Here is a 20,472-nt window from a genome sequence, read left to right as displayed (position 1 = left end):
CATTTCACACGACTTTATTTCCACTGTAATGCTCAAAAACAGGCTCCTATTTGCATGTTATTGTTGACCCCTGTATCATACAAAAACAAAGTCCTGCTCCAAGGCTTCACCCTGTTTGTGTTCCCGTCCCTCTTCTCCCACAGAGATTAGACTCGATGGACCATGACCTCACGCTGGTCTACCATCTCCAGTCTTGGCACAGTTCTGGTCCATTTGGGGTCGCTGCTGCACGATAACGGCAAAAACATGTTTTCATTGGCCTGAATTCAAAGGAGCTGTGATATGTAACCAGCTCAAGTTTAGCTTCCTTGCCAAAAAGATATTAAGACCTCTTGCTTTATCAATTTAACACTGCTGCAGAGGGATTACAGGGAAAAGAGGCTTACTGTCAGAGAGTGGAAGACTGATATTAGTAGATGCTGTCTGGATGGAGCAAACGGCCTCAGACAACGAAACCCACATAGAGAAGAATATCTGAATGTGTGTGCGTCTGTTTCCCTTTATGTTAGCTGCTGCCTGTATTTGCCTCTCTTCACCTTTCTTTCTTGTCTTTGCGGCGTTTTAGTGTAATAACGTGAGCAGAACAGCTCATTTTCAGCTGCAGTTTATTGTGGTGACACTTGCCTCTTCGGACCACAGCCCTCTGAACTCTCTGTGGTTGGATCTTGGAGACTTTCCCAAACACTGTTATGCAATCACCCAAACATTCCACCATTTATCATCCTCCCCATAACTTTTCTCGTCCCTCTAAAATCCCATCCTTCGTATTAATCTTGTCGCAGTTTTGTTTTCTAGTTGGATATTTTCTCTTTTATTTGTGCTGGACAAACATCAAATATTTTCCCTCTGTACCCTCCCTGTTCTCGCTCTCCTCCACCCTCGGTTCCTCCTCTCCCACCCACCCCAGTTTCTAATTGGATTTCATTACCATTTCCTCTCAGTTTTTCCCAGCCAGACTCTCTGGTTGGGAGGAACAGCTTTCACTGGATCGACACAGAGCAGCAGCTCTCAAAGACTTCACCATCATCATCTGGTAGGTTTTGTTTTTTCCCTGAGCTAACATGAGTAAAACGTGAGTAAAAGCTGCTCCTCAGGCTTTGAACTTCAGGGCACTCAGGTGAAATCTGCTCATGTCATGTCTGCATGCAGGGCTGAGGTACGTCTGAGGGCTTTAGTGTTGAGACCACCAAAGTGCATCATTGTGTTTTGTGTAGATATGACTGTTGAGCTGGACTACAAAGAAAACTTTAAAGCAGTGGAGGAAGAAGTATTCACATCCTTTATTTACAGTAAAAGTATCAGCAAATTGTGCTTAAAGTATGAAAACAAAAGTAGCCATTAAGAAGCAGAATTATTATATATTAAATGTATAGATTATTGTCACTGATGCATTGAAGTTTATGCAGTATTTTAATGTGGTAGCTCAGAATTTCACTTAAGTAGATAAGAGTAAATGTACTTGGTTACAGTACTTCCCACCATCAGATAAGGGTATTATTGAGCAATACGGGGTTAAAGTTAATGGGCAGCTTTGCCTTTAACAGTCTGATTCTGAGTTACAGTAAATATGGATGATATCAGTGAACTCCAGCTGGTCTCCGGGCAAAATGCCAAACTCTTCCAAGTGGCTGCTGGGGCTCTTTGATTTATGTCCCACAGGGAAATCAGATCTTTGAACGAAGTTCATCTCAACCGTCCAGGTGCCGCAGAGTCTACAGGTTGAATCCAAACAACTGAACTAATAAAAAAAATGGAGACTGGATTCATTTGTTTTAGTGTTTTTTTTAATTCATCATTGAAAGCATGTTTCCAATCATCTGAGGGCTACTGAGGAGTGGTGGTGGACAGCTGTTCAGACTCAGTATTTGTCCTCTTGTCTGCTCTCCTCTTCTGCCAGGAACGCTGACATGCATTTCTTTCTCCCTCCTCTTTTTTTTCCTCACTGTTCCTCTTTTTCTTTCTGCTTGTACTCCCCCCCCCCTTTATGTGGATGTAAGCACTCAGATGCAATTAGGGGTCCTGCAGATAGATGACAATAACTCTTTCTCATCATTTTCATGCACCACAAACAGCAAGTTTTCATTAGTAAACCATAAAGCTGGAGTCCCACAAGAAGCTGGTATCCTGCTCAGCTCATCAGCTCAGTTTATGGTCCCGTGACGCCTGTCCTGCTCCCAGACAGACGGCCAAACGGGCGAGACGAGCTGGTGTCTCCTGACCAAAAGCCCCGCAAGAAAAACAAGGGTGCTGCAAAACAAACATACTCATTTTTATGCAGGTTGCATAGCAGTAAGTGTACAATTTGATACCTTTCATACTGTCCAAGCAGGCTCAAGTGAGGATTAAGGCTCTTGATTTGGGTTCAGACACAAACAGCAAACAGACGTAGACAGAAAGAAAAAGAGAGAGAGTGAGTTTGAGGATGAATCTTTCACATTTAGGTGTGACCGTGAGTAGTTACTGAGCAGGCCGTCTGGTATTCAGCATCTCATCAAACTTTTATTGGACACACCTGTTTAGAAACCAAGCGTGCTGTGTTTTGTTTTGAAGGCATGATTCATCATTAATTCAGGAATTTGTCTTGTTTTCAGCCTCCTGAATCGAAAAACAGAGATTTTTTTTTTCCTCTCAGAGAAACTTGAAGCCTTCATACACATGGTGTGTTAGAAACAGATGTTTGTGTACACGGATTTCTGATGTTTGCAGAAAAAACGAACTCTTTTTGTGTTTGCTGTTCTTAGAATTGTCTTTCAGTGATGGTCAGTTTTTCCCATCACGTGTCTTCTCTGAACAGAGCATGCCGTTCTTAGTGCCATGACTCTCAACCCATTATTTGAGGACGCTGAATCATTGGCTGGAACCAAAAGCTGCACCTGTGTTAATACAACACAAGTTCCTCATTGGTGTTTACGTTACAGTCAAATCTCTGCAAAAATCTCTGCTCAGGCATGTTTTTAATATATCTAAAGCCATTAGATTTTAGGCAGAGTCTACCTTTCAAACACTATGCTTTCAGATTGTAATCTCTTCTGAATTACTGGTTCTTTTCTTACAGCTCTGGCAGCGCTGACATCTAATGAACAATGCCAACTCAGTAATGTAATATGGCTATTTCCACGTAAGGAATTTGTTGGAAAAAAACATTATTCTAATTGATATTTTTCTCTGTTAATACCCATGAAGTGCGTGATTAAAATGATAGATCCCCAGTTTTTTAAAATTAGCCCATTTTTCCTGGCACTTTTGGGACTTAATGTCAGTGTGCTTGACTCACGACTCCCATGAAGGTCTAGTATTGCAGCAGGTCTGCCTGAGAGGACAATGGTCTTTAAATTCATTTGATGCTGAGGCTTTGGTAGGCCTGTAACACAGTTTGTTTGACAAGAGAAGGTAAACTGAAAATACGTCTGCAAGTCCTTAAATTATGCTGCAAAACCCTCAAGTCAGCATGTTTATGTGCTGCTCCCTGCGTCTATAATCTTATCGTGTTTGATTTGAAGTGATGTTTATGGTGCCACTTGTGGTGCCATTTTGTTTCATCTGTTCACTGTTATGCCATCATATGTGGTCCAGTTCAAACTGCAGTGTTGCTCCGCAACAGACTTGTTTGTAAAAGTAATGTCTCCATATTTCTCTCTTCTCTCTCAGCCAAGACACTGCAATGACCTCGCTCAGGCTGCTGCCCCTGCTGCACTCAATCCTACTCCTCCAAGTCCATCTTTCCAGCCAGTTAGAAGACAACAAGATCCCTCCCAGTCTGTGCACTGGTCACCCTGGCATCCCGGGCTCTCCTGGAGGTCATGGCAGTCCTGGTCAACCAGGGAGAGACGGGAGGGACGGGAGAGATGCTGCTCCGGGGGAGAAGGGACAGAAGGGGGACAGGGGAGACTCAGGTGCTCCATTTGATTTATTCATGTGTGAGTATGTGATAATTGTCTACAGCGGATGCTCACATCTGTGCTCCTCTTCCTCTCCAGGTGAGACAGGAGTGCGAGGCCTGACGGGGGACAGAGGTGACCCAGGAGAGAAAGGGGAGAGGGGCCAGCCAGGAGAGTGTGCAGTGGCCCCCAAGTCAGCCTTCAGTGCCAAACTCTCCGAGGGCCACGCTTTGCCCCTCACTGTGGGCGACACAGTCTGCTTCGATAAGATCATGCTCAACGAACAGGGCGACTACAGCACAGAGACGGGGCGCTTCACCTGCAAAGTCCCTGGAGTTTACTACTTTGCCGTCCACGCCACAGTCTACCGCGCCAGCCTCCAGTTTGACCTGATGAAAAACGCACACACGGTGGCATCTTATTTTCAGTTCTACGGCAACTGGCCCAAACCGGCGTCTCTGTCAGGCGGCTCCCTGCTCCACCTCATCCCTGGCGACCAGGTGTGGGTCCAGATGGCTCTGACAGAATACAATGGATTTTACTCCAGCACCAAGACAGACAGCACCTTCACCGGCTTCCTGGTTTACTCAGACTGGAAAAACTCTGCTGTTTTTGCATGACATGTGCTCCTGAACACAACAAAGTCATATCCCACTTTGGGAAATGAAGCAAAACCTTTCCTTTTTGTTTTCTAATTGAGAAGTTCTGGATAAAGACACACGAATAAGACGTGACATGGTACATCTGTGTTTATGTAAGAAGTAGAAAACACACCAGGCGATGTTACTTGAATGGCACATACCATCCTGGTGAAGTGTGAGGTACACACACGGAGCAGTCATGTTTATCCAGTGTCTGCTCTTCAGTTGCAGCCTTTAAACTGTGACTCTTAATTTTTGTAACAGATGTTGTGACGACGGCCTCCAGCCAGCTCCTGCCCACAAATTCAAACAGCTTCTATGAGATGATTGCACTTTCGTTTCCCATCACTTTCTGCACAGCGAACATGAAAAAAAAATGAATAAATCATCATAGTTTTTGGAACACACATGACTGATATGTTCTTGGCCATATTTATGCTGGTTGCTGACACATGTGAGGAGATCAGTTTTACTAATTGTTGCAGTGAGTCAGTTGAAGGCTTTTAACATGATATTTGTGGCACTTCCTCACAGCGTGCCAGCGTGAGCACACAGCTGTTCTGTTAGATAGACGTGTAACTGCATGGGTGGAAGAAGTGTTCAGAGTCTTTAATGAAAGCACCAACAGTCCAGAGTAAAAACACTCCATCACACATTAAATCCTGCATCTAAACCCCTACTCATGTACAGAGGGATTCTCAGCAGTATTCATTCATTGATTCAAGTGTTCATTCTGCAGAACAATGGTCCCATTGAATGGAACATTATTATATATGACATTGTTAGAATGTTAACACAGATGCTTTGATACAAGTCACTGCTTTATATACAGTTTGGTATCAATCCAGTGGTGTCCAACGTAGAGGTCACCCTCATCCAAAATGTAACAGGAGAAATCTGAGGGGCCATGAGATGATTAATGGGCCAGTTTCATACTTTTCTCTGCTTCTTTTCCTTTGATTTATTCATTTTATCTCATTAACTATCTGAGACATTTAGAGGGGACATAACTCTCTGTTGTAGCTGCTCACAATGTTCAAAACATGACAAGTAAGGACTCACAAGCCCAAAACACAGGTTTAATCTTTAACAGCACATCCTATTTTACTAATGTATATGTTTTTTTGAATGTAAGATCTTCATGTGAAAAGCAGCCAGCAGCTGCTGAATATATGTAGTGTCGTAAAGCTGCAATGTTTCCCTCTAAAATGTAGTGAAATAGAAGCATAAAGCAGCATAAAATGGAAATACTTCAGTAAAGTACAAGTACCTCCAAATAAGTGAGTTCCTTTCCACCTCTCCCTGATTTATTAACTTCTACGTGGCACTTTAATCAATAAAATCCAACACCCAACTCTCTGGCTTTTATCCCCAAAGGCAAAGCACGACCAAAGTAAATACCAAACGAAAAAGGCTGGAAAATGTTCATTTTCCACTGGATTTACTCTGTTTACTTCTTGCCTGATGATTTCACCAAACCCTGTAAGTGCATTGACAGACTCTCCAGCTACATTTCAACACTGTGAGCTGGTTGAGGCGAGTCATCTCCTTCCTCCCATCACCGATGATACTTTAAAACAATAACAGCATGGATTATTTTACTGAGCTGAGCTCTCCCAGTGAGCCTTGACATTTTTCTCGAGGCTGTGCTGTTTATTTAGGAGGGTAAACACTTTGACAAGAGCAGAATCCAAGAAAGTCTTTCACTGCCTGCTGCCTCACACATGAGGAAATGTTATTTTCCCTTCACTCCCTGAGACTCCTACACATAATTAAGCTTTAAATATATCCTCGTAACTTTTCCCTCGAGGGAAGAATGAGAGAAGCAGGGAGTTAATCAATCTTCCCCTGGCATCAATAAGATATTTCCATTAGTTCACGGCCTGTAAATCGCTCTCTAACTGCTTGATGGCCGAGCAGACAGTGACATCACCCTGAGAGACAGAGCTGTCATTGGTGGACAGGCGTCTGTGTGGGTGAAGGAGAGGAAGAGTTTGACGTCCGGATTAAAGTCTTGATGCAGATACAATGTAGTTAAGATAACATGACAGACTGGCACGGCCATATGTTTGTAGGGTTTTAGAAAATATAAGCAAGTTCCAAGAATGGCTGTGCTTGCAATTATTATTTTTTTTAAACATGTGGTCTCAAGATCACAAGTTTATTTTGTTATCACAAGCTTTGTTGTCTCGAGATAACAGGATAATCGATAGCATAGATGGTGCAGTGACAACTGCAGCGACTGATTTAAGATGAAATGTCAGATTGAGGAATACACATTATTAATCAAGGCATCAGAAGGTAATTTGCTGTTCCAGTTTAGTGTCATGATTTAATTTACATCATCAATCTTTAGCAGCTTCCATCTGCTCAGAAACCAATCTTTCATTTCTTCAGCAGGAGTGGTCAGTTTTCATTTACACGACATCCAGCCAACTTGGCTATGCCATCAATTTGTTGACAACAGTCTGGGTCACTCAGCAGGCTGCAGAGCTGCTGTGGGGTCACTGTGTACAGTGGGATGGCCCCTGCCATTATTACAGGCTTTATTGAGCAGCTGCTCGCTGAAGCAGAGAAATTATGTCGTCAAAAATTTCGTATCTCGAAAAATCGACCATTAATCTTCTCGAGATAACACAACAAATTAAGCCGTTACCACGAGAATAAAATCTCAAAATAACGACATAATTCACTCCCGATCTCGAGATTATTATAGCATTAAAAGGCACGGCCTCTCTCGGCTTCCGTACTGCCTGTAAAACAGTTATTTATCTTATTTATTTATTTATTTATTTATTTATTTATTTATTTTTATTATTTTTAAAGTTAAATTTTATTTTCGTAGTTTTGTGTCGCAATATGATTATCTATAGCCTGTACTGAAGAAATTCTTTCATTTCTACCCAAATTTGATTTTTCGATAATCCGTCACCGCCAGTGGAAACTCCAGGAAGTCACGATCAACGTAGCATACATCACTTCCGGCGAACGAGCGCGGGAAAGTCGCCATGGATTTAAAAGATTTAAAAACTTCAGGTTACAGAGAGATTTACCTGGTGATGACAGGCTTAACCAGTATTGTGTGAATTGTTGGCACGAGCTTGAATGTGACGGACACTCATATGTATGGAGAAAACTCGTAGCTGTCGCTTTAAGCTGTCCTGGAAACGATCCTTTGAAAAGTTAATGTAGGATTTTACACGTTTTACAAGACAGAAGGGCAGAAATTGAGAAGAAAATGTTGGCGTTTTGAGCAGTGCTCGTGATTGGTAAGTTGTGTTGGTTTTCTCATCTAAGTCTCAGTTGAAAAACAGTCAAAGAAATAAACATGTCATACCTGGACTACATTGTAAGGACATTTAAAAATACTCATCAAAACCCACCATGTGTAACTTGTGAGTAATTGTTGAACATAAACTCCTCAGGTCCTCAAATCCCCAAATTGCCACGTTGTCCTCAGCGAGAGGGTCTCCAAATTAAAACTAAAGGTGTGTGTAGGCGTTAACTAAGTTCTGGATCTATTCAAAGAAAAATATGATTTGACGAAGCTGCCGTGACGGTACCGCGTCTGTCCAGCAGGGGGCAGTGTTGCACCACTGTTCAACAACAATGACGCCGTCTGCAGCCACATCTGCATAGGAGAGTTTCAATTAGCATCAGTACGTTCCTGAGGGTTTCTGGGCAGGACTCATCATTTCAGCCAGCTGTATCAACAGTCTCTGAGTCCTGAGGTGCAGCAGTGGCAGTGCACACAGGAATGTAAGGCACATCAGGATTTTATTATTCGACACCTGTTCCAGTAGACATAATGTTCCCATTATGTCACAGAGGAACTCCGTTATTTATGGATCATATTCTCCCCTCACCCAAATTTACAAGATAGAATTAGAAATAAAGGATTTCTGTCAAAACCACATATTTACCCTTTGAAACACAATACTTGATCTCAAGAGATTAACACACAATTAAAGGCAATAAAGCATTTAGAATTGCTAGATACATGATTGATAGATTAAGGCCTTTACTGTATTCCTTTTATTTATATTCTTATGTGGAAAAAATCCTCAATAAATGCTAAACCAGAGGGATTATCTTCATAAAATACGAGCACACTGGTGAAGCACCTCAGTCATACAGTGGACTCTTCTCTATTCATTATAAATGTATTACCGCTAGTGCAACATTAAGACACTTACTTTGAACATCTGTGAACACTAAATGGACTTTTGAAGTGTCAGCAGACCAGCATCTAATAAAACTTGATATATCCACTGAGGCGAGAGGGGCTTTTATTCTCCACTGATAACTCGACCGTGACTTTAGATTGCATGTTGAGGACTATTTTATATGCATTGAAACTGAAATGTATTCTCATTCATTTGTCCCCTTATGGGCCTTCCCATAGCCTAGTTTTCCATTTCCTTCACAAGTAATCTCTGAAAAGATCAAGGGGCTTTTGCATGTTAATTTTGGACTTGAATTTAAGATCAAGACTTGTATTTAAAAATAGCTTTTTGATGAAATATTGTACTGAACAATTATTGACCAGCTGACTACAGTTATGTTGATTAGTGTCACAAAAGCCATATTCTATACCCTTTGATTCAGTGTTATGAAGCAAGACGGGGCTGAACAGCTTTTCTAGGCCCTGCATTTAAATGAGTAACAGTACATTTATGTGAGTAGTTTTTAAGCTCTCTTTTAGCCCTGGCCATCCTTCTTCTTGTGTAGGAACAGCAGCACTTTTCATCTCTCCCTCAGTCTGAAGGTTAGAGTTCAAGTACCATTGGGGGCCCCCTATAATGTGCCCTCTGACCTGATGGCTATCATCCAGCTTCCTACATCAGGAGTCACCAGCTTTAATCACTGCGTGGCCCATACATCACACTCTGCATTTGTTCAAGGTTATCAGGATCATCTGGATTAATTACAACAAACCTCTTAATTACAGTTGAGTCAGGGTTGGATGGAGGCCAGGGCTAATGAGCCGCCTGTCTCCTCATCTCTCCACATTACTGTCAAACTGTTTAGCATTTTAATTCAGGGACATATTTTTTTTTCTCTGCTTTGTCTTATCCAGTGATGGAGGAGGCATTCAGGTCCTTTACTTTAGTTGAAGTACTAGTACCACATGTAAAAATACTCTGTTACATGTAAAAGTCCTGCAGTCTAGACCTCAACATTATTACGAATAAATTGAAATTATTAAAACACTTAAAAGCATTTGTGAGGCTGGAACAATGAGATGTTTCTACATGAAAAAATGACCAAAATAGTTGCTAATTTTCCATCCACTGATTAACTGACTAATTGTTTCTGCTGTACTCATACTGCTGGGTAATTTAGTTCATAACATAACATCAGATTTTTTAAAAAATCCTCATGTTTTGAATGTAAAAGTATTAATTTACAAAGTAACAGAAGCTGTCATATTAATGTAATGCAGTAAAAACTACAATATGTCCCCTGAGATGTAGTGCAGTAGAAGTATAAAGCGGCTTTAGTACAGTGGTAGAATAAATGTACTTGCTTATTTTCCATCACCGGTTTTGTCTAACTATGAAACCGGGGTCTCATTTGAACTGTTGTATTTGTCCTTGCATCATGGCAGGTCATGTCAGGTAAGCCAATTAGACACAGAAACACAATTCCTGATCCCTCCCACAGCTTATTTATGCAGGGAAATGCTCTCATTGTTCACGAGTCCCCACAGGGAGGTCACAAGTCAGGGTCGACCCCTGATCAGCGCTGTTTGTCTTGGACGCTTTAGCAGGGTAGACGCTCACTGCTGTGATGGCTTGGAGTGTTCTGGTGCTGAAGAGGTTTTCCCACCCATTAAAACACCAAGATTAAAGCACACACTTATGAGATGATGGAGAAACACAGAGTCAGAGTACGAGATGGAGACAGTGATGGTAAACAGAAAAAATAGAGCCCGAGTGAGGCGGGGAAGAGTGCGCCCGGGTCTGACATTTTCCCACGCTGCTCCCTGGCCAGGACCACCGGGGTCAAAAGGAAGAGGTCGAATCCCCGGAGTATGAAGCTCTCCTTTGGTTTACTCCTCCCTGCTCTTCCCCTGACATTGAACTTCCTCTCCTCTGTTAACACCACCCTCATTTACAACTAACACGTAAACACTGCTGAAGCTCAGCTTGCGGGTCAGGAGACAATAAAACAACCCCGGGTTAGTTTTCTGATCTCTAACAGTGTTTAGTTCGGGCTCATCCAGTAGAAACCTGCGCACACCTCTCAGCTGTAAAGATGTCTCCTGTTGAGACACAGGTGACGACAGCGAATGAGAGAATCAAACTTAAACCTGCAAAAAAAAATACACTAAAATTAATGCTGTAGATTAATGTCATTGAGTGCTTTCTTTTATCTTAGCAGATGTCTGTATGGAGCTGCGGATATTTTTAGAGACAACATTGGGAACAGGAATGAAGCTCTAAACCACAAGGCTCTGGTGAATTGTCATATGGTGGTGGAAGTGGTCTCATATGGCCGTTCAGGGCCCCCACCCCTCTTAAACCTTCAACCCTTCAGCAGTCCCCAAACACTCCCTTCATCTTCACAACACGAAAGATCTCTGGACTCAACTGTTGCATTATCTCAGATGTGTCAGAAGCAGCATCAACCAATGAAAGTAAACTTGTTTGTCCAGTCCTCGTGGGGGGACGTCCCTCTGTAACCCCGTCACAAAAATCTGCATCATCCGCTGCGTGTGAAGGCCCCGGGGCCCACTGGAGGCTGCGTGGAGGAGATGGTGATATCATTAAAACGATAAAAATGCAGAGGTCAAAGCTTAAAATATGTGTGTTTTAGTAAAGTATGTTAGCACTAAGCTGAAAATGTGATGACTTCAACACAGGCCTTTTCCACAGCAGACAGTTCGACTTGTTGGAAAGGCCCAGGTGTTTCTAATAACCTTAACGATGGCTCATTTCTATTCAGGTGTCCCAGTAAGCCATGACCGTGTGACAGAAGCAGCTAAATGGACCTTATCCATCATTCGTTTTATGACTTACACCTGTGGTTATTCCTACTGTCAAAACGTGTCTGTGAAAAAAGGCCTTTTGTGATGGCTTTCCCTGCAGGCCGCTCTCTTATTTTCCGGGCTGCACCTGAAGGCAGCATGCGACACACCATGCGGCCCGTGCATAAAGGCCTTTCTGTCGTTCATCTTGCAACACACTCACTCGTCCACTCCTTACACCAGTGGTTCACATCAGATGAGCTGTAGTGCCCGTTAATCAACAATAACTGCACGTTATTTAACATTATTTATCATATAAAAGTGGATGTTGTTAAATAGTTTTTAATTCAAAACACAGTGTTCAGGCTTGTTTGTTTTTTTTGTTTTTTTTGCGTTGATATCTCTATCTCTGCCATTTCGTCCCCCAAACTGTTTGACTTCTCTACATGCTCGCTTGCTAGTTTTCACTCACTCTCAAGTGCAGCATGAGGCGTTCAGGTGTTACACCTGAGTCAGACTGTCAGATTGAAGGTGTGTTCTGTGCTGTCAGTGTATGTAGCTGATAATGTATTGTGACTGAATATATATTTTAGTAGATATTTGAGTATTTCATTTTAGCTCCTAAACACAAATACTGTATGTTTTTTCTTTACCAAATCATAATTTATATTTTTTTAATTATTTGTACAAGTCCACCATCTCCCCATGAGCCCCTGGGGCTCACACACCCCCACTGATATTACAGACTTTACCCACCAATTTGTACTATTTTATACTACTTGGTATAAATACATTTCAGAGTTGAAGCAAGCGCTCTATGAATCGGTCGACAGAATACTAACTGGCAACTGCTTTGATCATGAATTCATTGAAGTAATTTCGTAAGGTGGCTCCAGCTTCTCAAATATTAAATACTTACTGTTCTATGACGGTACGCTGAATAAATTTCGACTTTGTACTGTTGGTGGGAAAAAAACAAGACGTGTGAAGAGCATTTTTTTTGCTGATAATCTATAGACTGAATGAATAATTGATTAATCTAGATAAATAATCTGTAGACTAATTGTTACATTTGCTTGAGTGCTGGATATTACATCCATGTGTCTCCTGTGTTTGTCGCAGTCTTGTGCTGGACTGATCATCAGAGACAGATTCATATTTTGCTGTTTTATTAGGAACAGAAGACTTGCCTGTTATGTGGCAGCCACAGCATTTAAAAAAAGGTACATTCACTTCTTCAAACCACATCGTCTTACAGTCAAACAAACTGCAGGCAGCAACAGGTGACGGTCATGTGAGCTGTTTTCAGTCAACTGCAACCTTAGAGGAGTAGTCTGCAATGACTACAGTCTGGTCTCTACAAATCCTTTAGTCTTATCAAAAACTGACATTTGGACCACTTTCATCAGTGATATCTGTGTGATGCAGCATGATGATAATGCCAGTCACTGGTACAGCACAGCTCCAGTCAATAAAACAATGCAGAAATCAACATTTTTCAAATCATACAAAAGACTAAGAAAAAAAAAAAAAGCAAACGAGTGTGTGACACATCTCACTCTCACCATCAATAATAATACATAATGAAGTAGTGTCACCAAAGCGGCCTGTAAACTTTAAACAGCGATCAATATCAACACTAAAGCTTCGACAGCAACACATGAGAAACAAAAGCAGATGAAATTGTCAAGCGTTATTAGCTTATGGTGCATTTATACAACAGAGATCTGTTTTGGTACAATGACGCAGGAAAGGGAAAACCTTTTATGGATTATGTGTTGGTGCTGACTGTAATGTGCCTGTGATGGAAGACTGGAATAAGCCCTATCAATAGAACAAATAAATGGAACAAAGCTCTATTTTATCAGGCCTGACTGGAAAATTTTAAATCACCTTCCTCAAATCCAGAAACCCCTCTGGCTCTGTGCGATCATCATCACCATTTCCAGAGGTATATTTAAGTGGTAAAAGCTTGTACAACAGAACAAAAGGTCGTCACACGTCATTCACACGTACAGCATGCGTGGAATCGTTTGTATACTCGTGCATTAAAGCACAGTTTTATTTCTTCACAGCTTGGCCCACTGAAAACACAGCATTTTAAGACATGAGCGGTGGTAAACATTTCAGCATCTGGGAGGGCACTGACGGGTTAGCATGGCTACAAGACCTGAGACTCAACGTGGCAATACTGGCATATTTAAACCGGTGCATCTGGCTGTGTCCCAAATCCATTCGACAGTACCTACTGTATGCAGTTAGTATGTGGGATGGAACTGGGACACAGCATTTGTTCTCTGAAGAATTTCTTTTCTAAACTCTTCCCAAAAAGGTGCACAGATCTGAAACCAAATTTTACATAAGTCTGGTGATACCCTTTTATTTTTTTTACTGTCAGTAAATCCCAAACAGAGCCAACAATGACCTGACCTGACTAACACCATTTACACCTACTTGCTGTTTACTCCTATTTGAGTAGCATTTACTAAGTAAAACTACACATTTGTCACCTGTTTTTAAAGACTTCAAACTGAAGGGAAGAAGTACCAGTGTCAGCACAGAGAAGTGGGAAAGTATTAATAGATGGAATGACGTGTTGTTGATGTTTTATCTGACAGCAAAAAAATGCAGAATATTACCTGACTTATCCTTTAACACACAAATCACACAACATCATGTCAGTGGTGGTAAAACTTAAAGTACAGACACTGTCCCGTGTGGTCAGATCCACTTCCCTCCGTCCCTCATAGATACACGTCCATGGTGTTGAGGATCATGTGCCGACAGAGCGGGCAGTTCTGTTGGTAAATGGGTTGCCTCAACAGGATGTTCGTACAGTCTCTGCACAAGCAGAGGTGCCTGCACGGCAGCAGTACCACTGTCTTGGTACAGTCCTGACAGATCACACACTTCTTCCTGTCCTCCTGCTCCTTCAGTAGAGTCAGCAGATTCTCAGCAGGCAGAGCTTTACTGTCTTTGCCTGAAGACGACTGCTTCTTTAGCGGCCTGTCTGTGCTTGATGAAGGGAAAACTAAATCCAGCAGCTCCTGGTGGTCTCCATCCCCTGCTCTTCCATCTGGTGGGTCCCGCCTCTCCTCTCCGGGGTCACCATCGCCACGTACTCTGTTGTTGTTGTCCCTGTGGAGCTGCGTCCTCAGAGCCAGGCCTAGCTGGCTGCTGAGTCGAGACAGCTGCCGCCAAAGTCCTCTCTCTAACAGGTAGAAGTGATGGAGTATCCTGGGCAGGCGCGCCATGGCACCATGTAAAAAATGTGGGGTGCTCCGCAAGGCTGAAGCAAGGCGGCGGAAAGCCAGACTAAATCTGCAAAGAGCCTGACGAAGTCTGCGAAGAGCAGGAAAAGAGTTCATGTAATCCACAAATCGCACAGCAGCCTGACGGGTCAGCTCTGGGTTCAGGTAGGCAGTGGTAGTCAGAGCAATGGTGACGGTGAGCAGGAGGCCATAGATGTTCAATATGAAGATGCTGATAAACATGTGAACCAGCGAGACCAGAAAGTCCAACACCAGTTTACAGGGTGACCACAGGAAGGCTGATGTCCCCACCAGGCTGCTGTACAGGAAGGTGAAGGAGGTCAGTGTGAGCTCGAGCACCTTCTGCAGCGGGCTGGAGACCGTCTGCCACACGCTGACCACCGCCAGGTAAACCTTCTGAGTGGCAATGAGTGCAAAGTTGACCACCGTGTTGGCAAAATAGACCACGAGGCTGACGGCGATGCCACAGCCCTCCAGCACGGACAGCACACCTCGACACAGGTGCTCCTTCCCACGAAGCAGGACGTGCATGGACAGGTAACCCACCATCTTCAGGCTCTCCAGCAGCCCCTCCAGGGCCAGCACCAAGCTCCCCAGCATGGTGACAGTCCCGTGGGCTACGTCCGACGCTGCTTCTGCCGCGGAAATCAAGCCACACAACATCAAGTTTCCTAACTGCATCACTGAGCAGAGGAGGAGGGAGGGCAAGCTGGTTATAAAGGTGATAACCGCCAGGATCGTCCGCACCACAGTGTGGACGATAATGAAATTCAGATCCAGCAGTAAGCAGACAGCGTCCAGGCATTTTCCTACAGTGGATATTACAAAGTTCAAAAAACCCATTGTACTATGTCGTTAACTGGTTCACCTCTCAGGTTGTCTCCAAGGCAAAGTCCATTTCTTGTTGATTTGATCAGAGTTGGATATTCAGACGACAGCTACATATTGCTCAGATCGTTAGCTGTCCTGTGTCACACGAAGCAGTAAGTCACACCATTCCTCGTTCTCTTTAACGTTACTTTTCGTGCTTTCTCCGCATTTGTTCGGCTGAAACGACGAGCTAACATAGTAAACACACGCGTTACGGTGGCGGATGTTTAGGTTCAAACGCGAGGCGGACACTTCCGTTAATTTTCCGGGTTTCGTTTTGGCTTTCACCTCAGAAAACGGTCCAGAAACATTTGATTAGTAAAACGCTCGCTTTACAAAACATGACATGTGTAAAACTCGCAAGTGAACCAAGAGGAACGACGAAAAACAGAGCGATATGCTGGACGTATTGATCAGCGTTAGCGTGGTCGCCATATTTGTTTTGGTCGTGTCAGCTGACCTCTCTGCCTCCTTCCGGTGAGTTTGCGCAACGTCACAGAGCCGTTAGCGAGTCACATAAAATATTAAAAGTAAATATATAATACAATTGTATTCATACATACATACATAAAATATAATTTTAAAAAGTTACATATATAATAAATATACAAATTCAATTCCTCATTTTTGTTCACATTCCTCATCAGTGAAATCAGTGCTTTGACACAATCTCCTCTTCGGTTAATGAGGAAGGAGTTGTTTAAAAGAGGAGTTTTTAAACAGCTCCAGGATTTTAAAAAATAAAAAAGTTTTTATATTTTTTAAGACAAGCCCTGGCCTCTGTTGTCAATGACTTACCGTTCAGAATAAAGCTGAGGGGGGAAAAAGGAAAAACAAATTTTACTGAGCTCACTCTTTTTTCTCTTTTTTTTTTTGTTTATTTCGGGCTTTCAAGTATTTTTGATTTTTTCCCTCCATAATTATTTGTAAAGATAAAGACATAAAAAAAAACACATATTCTTTGTTCCTAGAAAGTCTGTGTGCGTGTTTGTGTGTTTCTGTGTGTTAGGAGAGAGACAGAGTGAGGTGAAAGCGATTGCACTCAATTTTCAGCACTGTGACCTTTCATGCATCACCAGGGTTTTCCAATTTCCTGAACCCATTCCATTTACATTAACACGATCTTACTTGTTGAGCCATCCTCTCCCATTACCTCAGCCACTTAAAGTGACAATGAAATGTAAAGGCTTTGCAATCCTGAACAATATCAACAGTATTTCCTTCCTTGCCTTGTGCCTCATCCTCCCCATCTGAGCTGCTCAGCACTGAGCTTTTTTCCCTGCAAAAGGAAACTGTCTGATATGATCATGGGAAATCCTGTTCTGAAGCATTTGTTTAAGCATTTAATGACACAACAGGGATACGCAGGAGCAGTGCAAGAAGCTATAAAAGGTCTTGTGCATTACTTTGTCTCTGGCAGAGAGCTTCTAGACCTGCTCCTTTTATGGTAGCTAACCTTCCCTCTGGTCCTTTAGCAGGCCAGTAGTCAGCTTCCTTTGTTTGTTTTCTGGTCAACCGAATCCTTCCTCTCTAAATGACATGGGGTTACAAAAGGCTCGCTTTCATCTCAAACCTTCTGCAGCCTTTCTTTTAGTGTCCTTAAGGGATACTACACAATGTCCACTTTAGTTCATCATCTTGGCGTCCTGCAAAGATGTTGGAGGCTATTTAGTAGAGCCGAGATAACTGTTTCCTTTTAAGACTGCTGATAAATCTGGACGCTGCACACTTTCAGGCAGCTGTGTGCTGTTATTTGCTCGCAAAAATGTAATGTTACTTGCGTCACATTCACTCAACAGTGAGCAGAGAGTCACACCCCAGCAACCTCAGAGCACCATTTCTGCTGAGATTGATTTCTACAGCGACCATTTGTCAACAATGACAATCCATCTTAAACTACATGTGGGCCTTTTCAGAGCTGTCTTAGTTAAAATAAGCAAACAACCTCAAACATAACAAAAAGTCATACAAGAGCAGCAAGGGAAACAAGAGACGCTTGAACAGGATGGAAAAGAGACGGCAGGACAAACCAACCCCTTGTCGTGCTTCCTACAAGGAGCCATGGGCCTATGGATGACTTGTCTGCAGCAGTTAGCAGCTTCTCACCCGCTGGGTCATTTCCACAATTTAAAGAAACGTGATCATCTGATCCACCCTTCCAGCTCTTTGTCTGCTCTTCCGCTCTCCAGAAAACACTCTTTACCTCTTTGTCAGTACTACGGGAAGTCAAATTAAAGGTCCATTGTGTAGGATAGAGGGGGAACTATTGGCAGAAATGGAATATAATATTCAGAATTGTGTTTTTATCAGTGTATAGTCACCTGAAACTAAAATCTGTTGTGTTTTTACTATCCTAGAGTGAGCTCTTTCATATCTACAGAGGTATAGGTCTGTCACTGCCTGATCTGCACATCCTGCCTGATTGGTACTGCACATGTGTGTAGGTTAGGTCCTAACACCTGACAGGTGTTAGGTTAGGTTATTCTTAGCCTAACTGGTCCACAATCAATTGCATTCTATGGTCACATTTTCACACATGCAAAGAACAAATCAGGATTTGGTATGGATCAGGCAGTGACAGTGTCCTCTTCCACAGAGCCTGCTGGTGTTCACATTTAATATTTTACATGTTAACTATAAAGTCTTAAAATTTAGAGCAGTCACCACCCGTACAGTGTGAAAGTGGCTCAAACATCAGACATGAGATTTTTAAAAGACTGACCCTATCTCCAAACAAGAGTGCTGATATTCTGTAACATCCTGGATTATTTTGAAAAGGTTGTGTGGAAACTCCAGGAAGTTCCTGCTCCCAGCCAAGAAGAAGTAGTCCAACACATTACCCCCTATAAAATGGAAAATTGTCATTTTTACACTTTGGGTTTTCTACAAATTAAACAGACAAAATATACTGTAACATGTTAATAAGTGAGCTGTAGACAGATTGTTATCTTTGACCTCAGAATGGTTCACTGTTTGCCCCCGCTAAGTGCCCATGCTAATTGCTAAGATAATCTAACAAACTGCTGATATATTCACAGTTCAGACATGAGAGTCAATTTTCTCATCTAACTCAAATAAGAACATTTCCCCAAATGCCAAACTACTCTTTTAAAGTGTCCTCCACACTGCCGAGGTAGAGCTCTTGTGTCGACATATTAAATCCTGAAACTATACTTCATTTCAGTTTAATATTAATATGAAAGCAATTTGCCCAAAAACTGCTGAAAATCTTCTCATCTAACTCTTTGCCAGGAAGCCAATAAGCATAGTAAAAAAAAAAAACCAAAAAAACCTCAAAATAAAAATGTTACTTGAAGGTTTGTGGAGGGACACAAACTCTGGTCATCTGCATGAAAGTCGTGCGTTCATTCAGATTCCTGAGTTGAATCATCTTTAAACTACAAATTTTCACAGAACAGGATCTCTTGAACTCAACACACCACAAGACAGTCTGTCAGCTGAGCATGACCTAACCATTTTTGCACAGACCAATCTCCCCACAATCTTGAAAATCCGTCATAGTAATCATGACTTCAGATTTTGCGTTCTGTTCCCAGGTTTAGTGGTTTATTTTGGGACATAAGAGTTCAGATCCTCAGATTCAATGCTGACTTTGGCTGCCAGCCAGTACGCTGGACTCACATAAATTTACACTCAGAACACATCTCTGTGTGTATGTGTGTGTTTTAGAAAGAGGACAGGGGGTAGGCGGCAGACCAGAAGCTTCTCTGGGAAAGCACAAACTCCAAACAGTAGAACTCACTGGAGTGCAGACTGGTCGAGACCCAGAGCAGGACCCCGCATTCCACAGGAACCCTCCGCCTCAAGCCTGCTGCCTGCACTATAGGCAGGGCAGGCGAGAGAAGGACTGATGGAAAACCGAGAAAAAAGGTAGCAACATGAGGAGTGGGACAAAAGACTCATTGTGGATAAGGACACAGTGATGATTTTACTGATGTGACTCAGAGAGATACTTTATGAATGAGATGACGAAGACCGCGAAGGTCCCTTGGCGTGACTTTCCTGCTCTTTGAGCTGTCTTCTCAGGACCTTGTCTGAGCATCTGCAGGATGTTCATAAGTCTGCAGGCTGTGGCAGCAGCCTCCTGCTTCATGACTCATTATTCTGCATCTGTCCAAAGGGGAAAAAAAGAGAGAGAAAAGCAGGAAGATCCTGTGTTAAATCATCAATTGGGATTGTTTTTCAATCACCAAAGCCAACAGTAATGTCAGAAAAACAAATAGGGCTGCAACTAACGATAAATCTGCCAGTTATTTTCTCAATAACTCATTTCAGAAAATAGTGAAAATTTTCAATAAAAAAATTCATTGATGTCTTTATTCAACAGTCTATAACCCCCAAATATTCACTTAACTGTCTCATTTGACAAAGAAAAGCAGCAAATTCTCACGTGTGAAGAGCTGAAACCATCCAACATTTGGCATTTTAGTTTGAAATATGACTGAAACAGTTATCAGAAATAGATGCGGATGGATTTTCTTTCTTCTTCAACTTAACAACTGATCGACTGACAACTGAGAACAACTCTTTGCACTTGTGAAGCTGTAAGCCTCCAAGGTTTAGTACATAGTAATTTCCTGTTAGTGAACCTGATGAACTGAATAATAATAAACCACAAGCACTTGTGCACGATGATGCTTCCAACATAGCATCACGACTTTATGTCACAGATTTTATTCACTTGTTTTAATTATAATTACCCCAAGCAGAGATAACAAGTTGCATTATGAGACTGAAGTCATTAACCTTTTTTTCATCCATCTTCCTTTTGTCTTCTTCTTAATACCCAAATCTTCCCCCTGTGAAACACTGAAGAA

The 20,472-nt window shown here is 42.2% G+C and overlaps 2 protein-coding genes across 2 annotated transcripts; one reads left to right on the top strand and one right to left on the bottom strand.

Moving 5' to 3' along the window:
- Positions 1 to 697: 697 nt before the first annotated feature.
- Positions 698 to 5,800, top strand: c1qtnf5 (C1q and TNF related 5). Its single transcript, XM_076734285.1, has 3 exons — positions 698 to 1,033; positions 3,649 to 3,893; positions 3,978 to 5,800. Exons 2-3 carry the CDS (start codon positions 3,662 to 3,664, stop codon positions 4,496 to 4,498), a joined length of 753 nt encoding a protein of 250 aa, XP_076590400.1. The 5' UTR covers positions 698 to 1,033; positions 3,649 to 3,661; the 3' UTR covers positions 4,499 to 5,800.
- A 6,852-nt stretch (positions 5,801 to 12,652) lies between these two features.
- Positions 12,653 to 16,072, bottom strand: rnf26 (ring finger protein 26). The gene has a single exon (XM_076736133.1). It carries the CDS (start codon positions 15,605 to 15,607, stop codon positions 14,237 to 14,239), a length of 1,371 nt encoding a protein of 456 aa, XP_076592248.1. The 5' UTR covers positions 15,608 to 16,072; the 3' UTR covers positions 12,653 to 14,236.
- Positions 16,073 to 20,472: the final 4,400 nt, after the last annotated feature.

Source organism: Chaetodon auriga, chromosome 7 (genome assembly GCF_051107435.1).
Source record: "Chaetodon auriga isolate fChaAug3 chromosome 7, fChaAug3.hap1, whole genome shotgun sequence".
In the NCBI taxonomy this organism is placed as follows: Eukaryota; Metazoa; Chordata; class Actinopteri; order Chaetodontiformes; family Chaetodontidae; genus Chaetodon; species Chaetodon auriga.
This window is presented reverse-complemented; position numbering and strand designations above follow the sequence as displayed.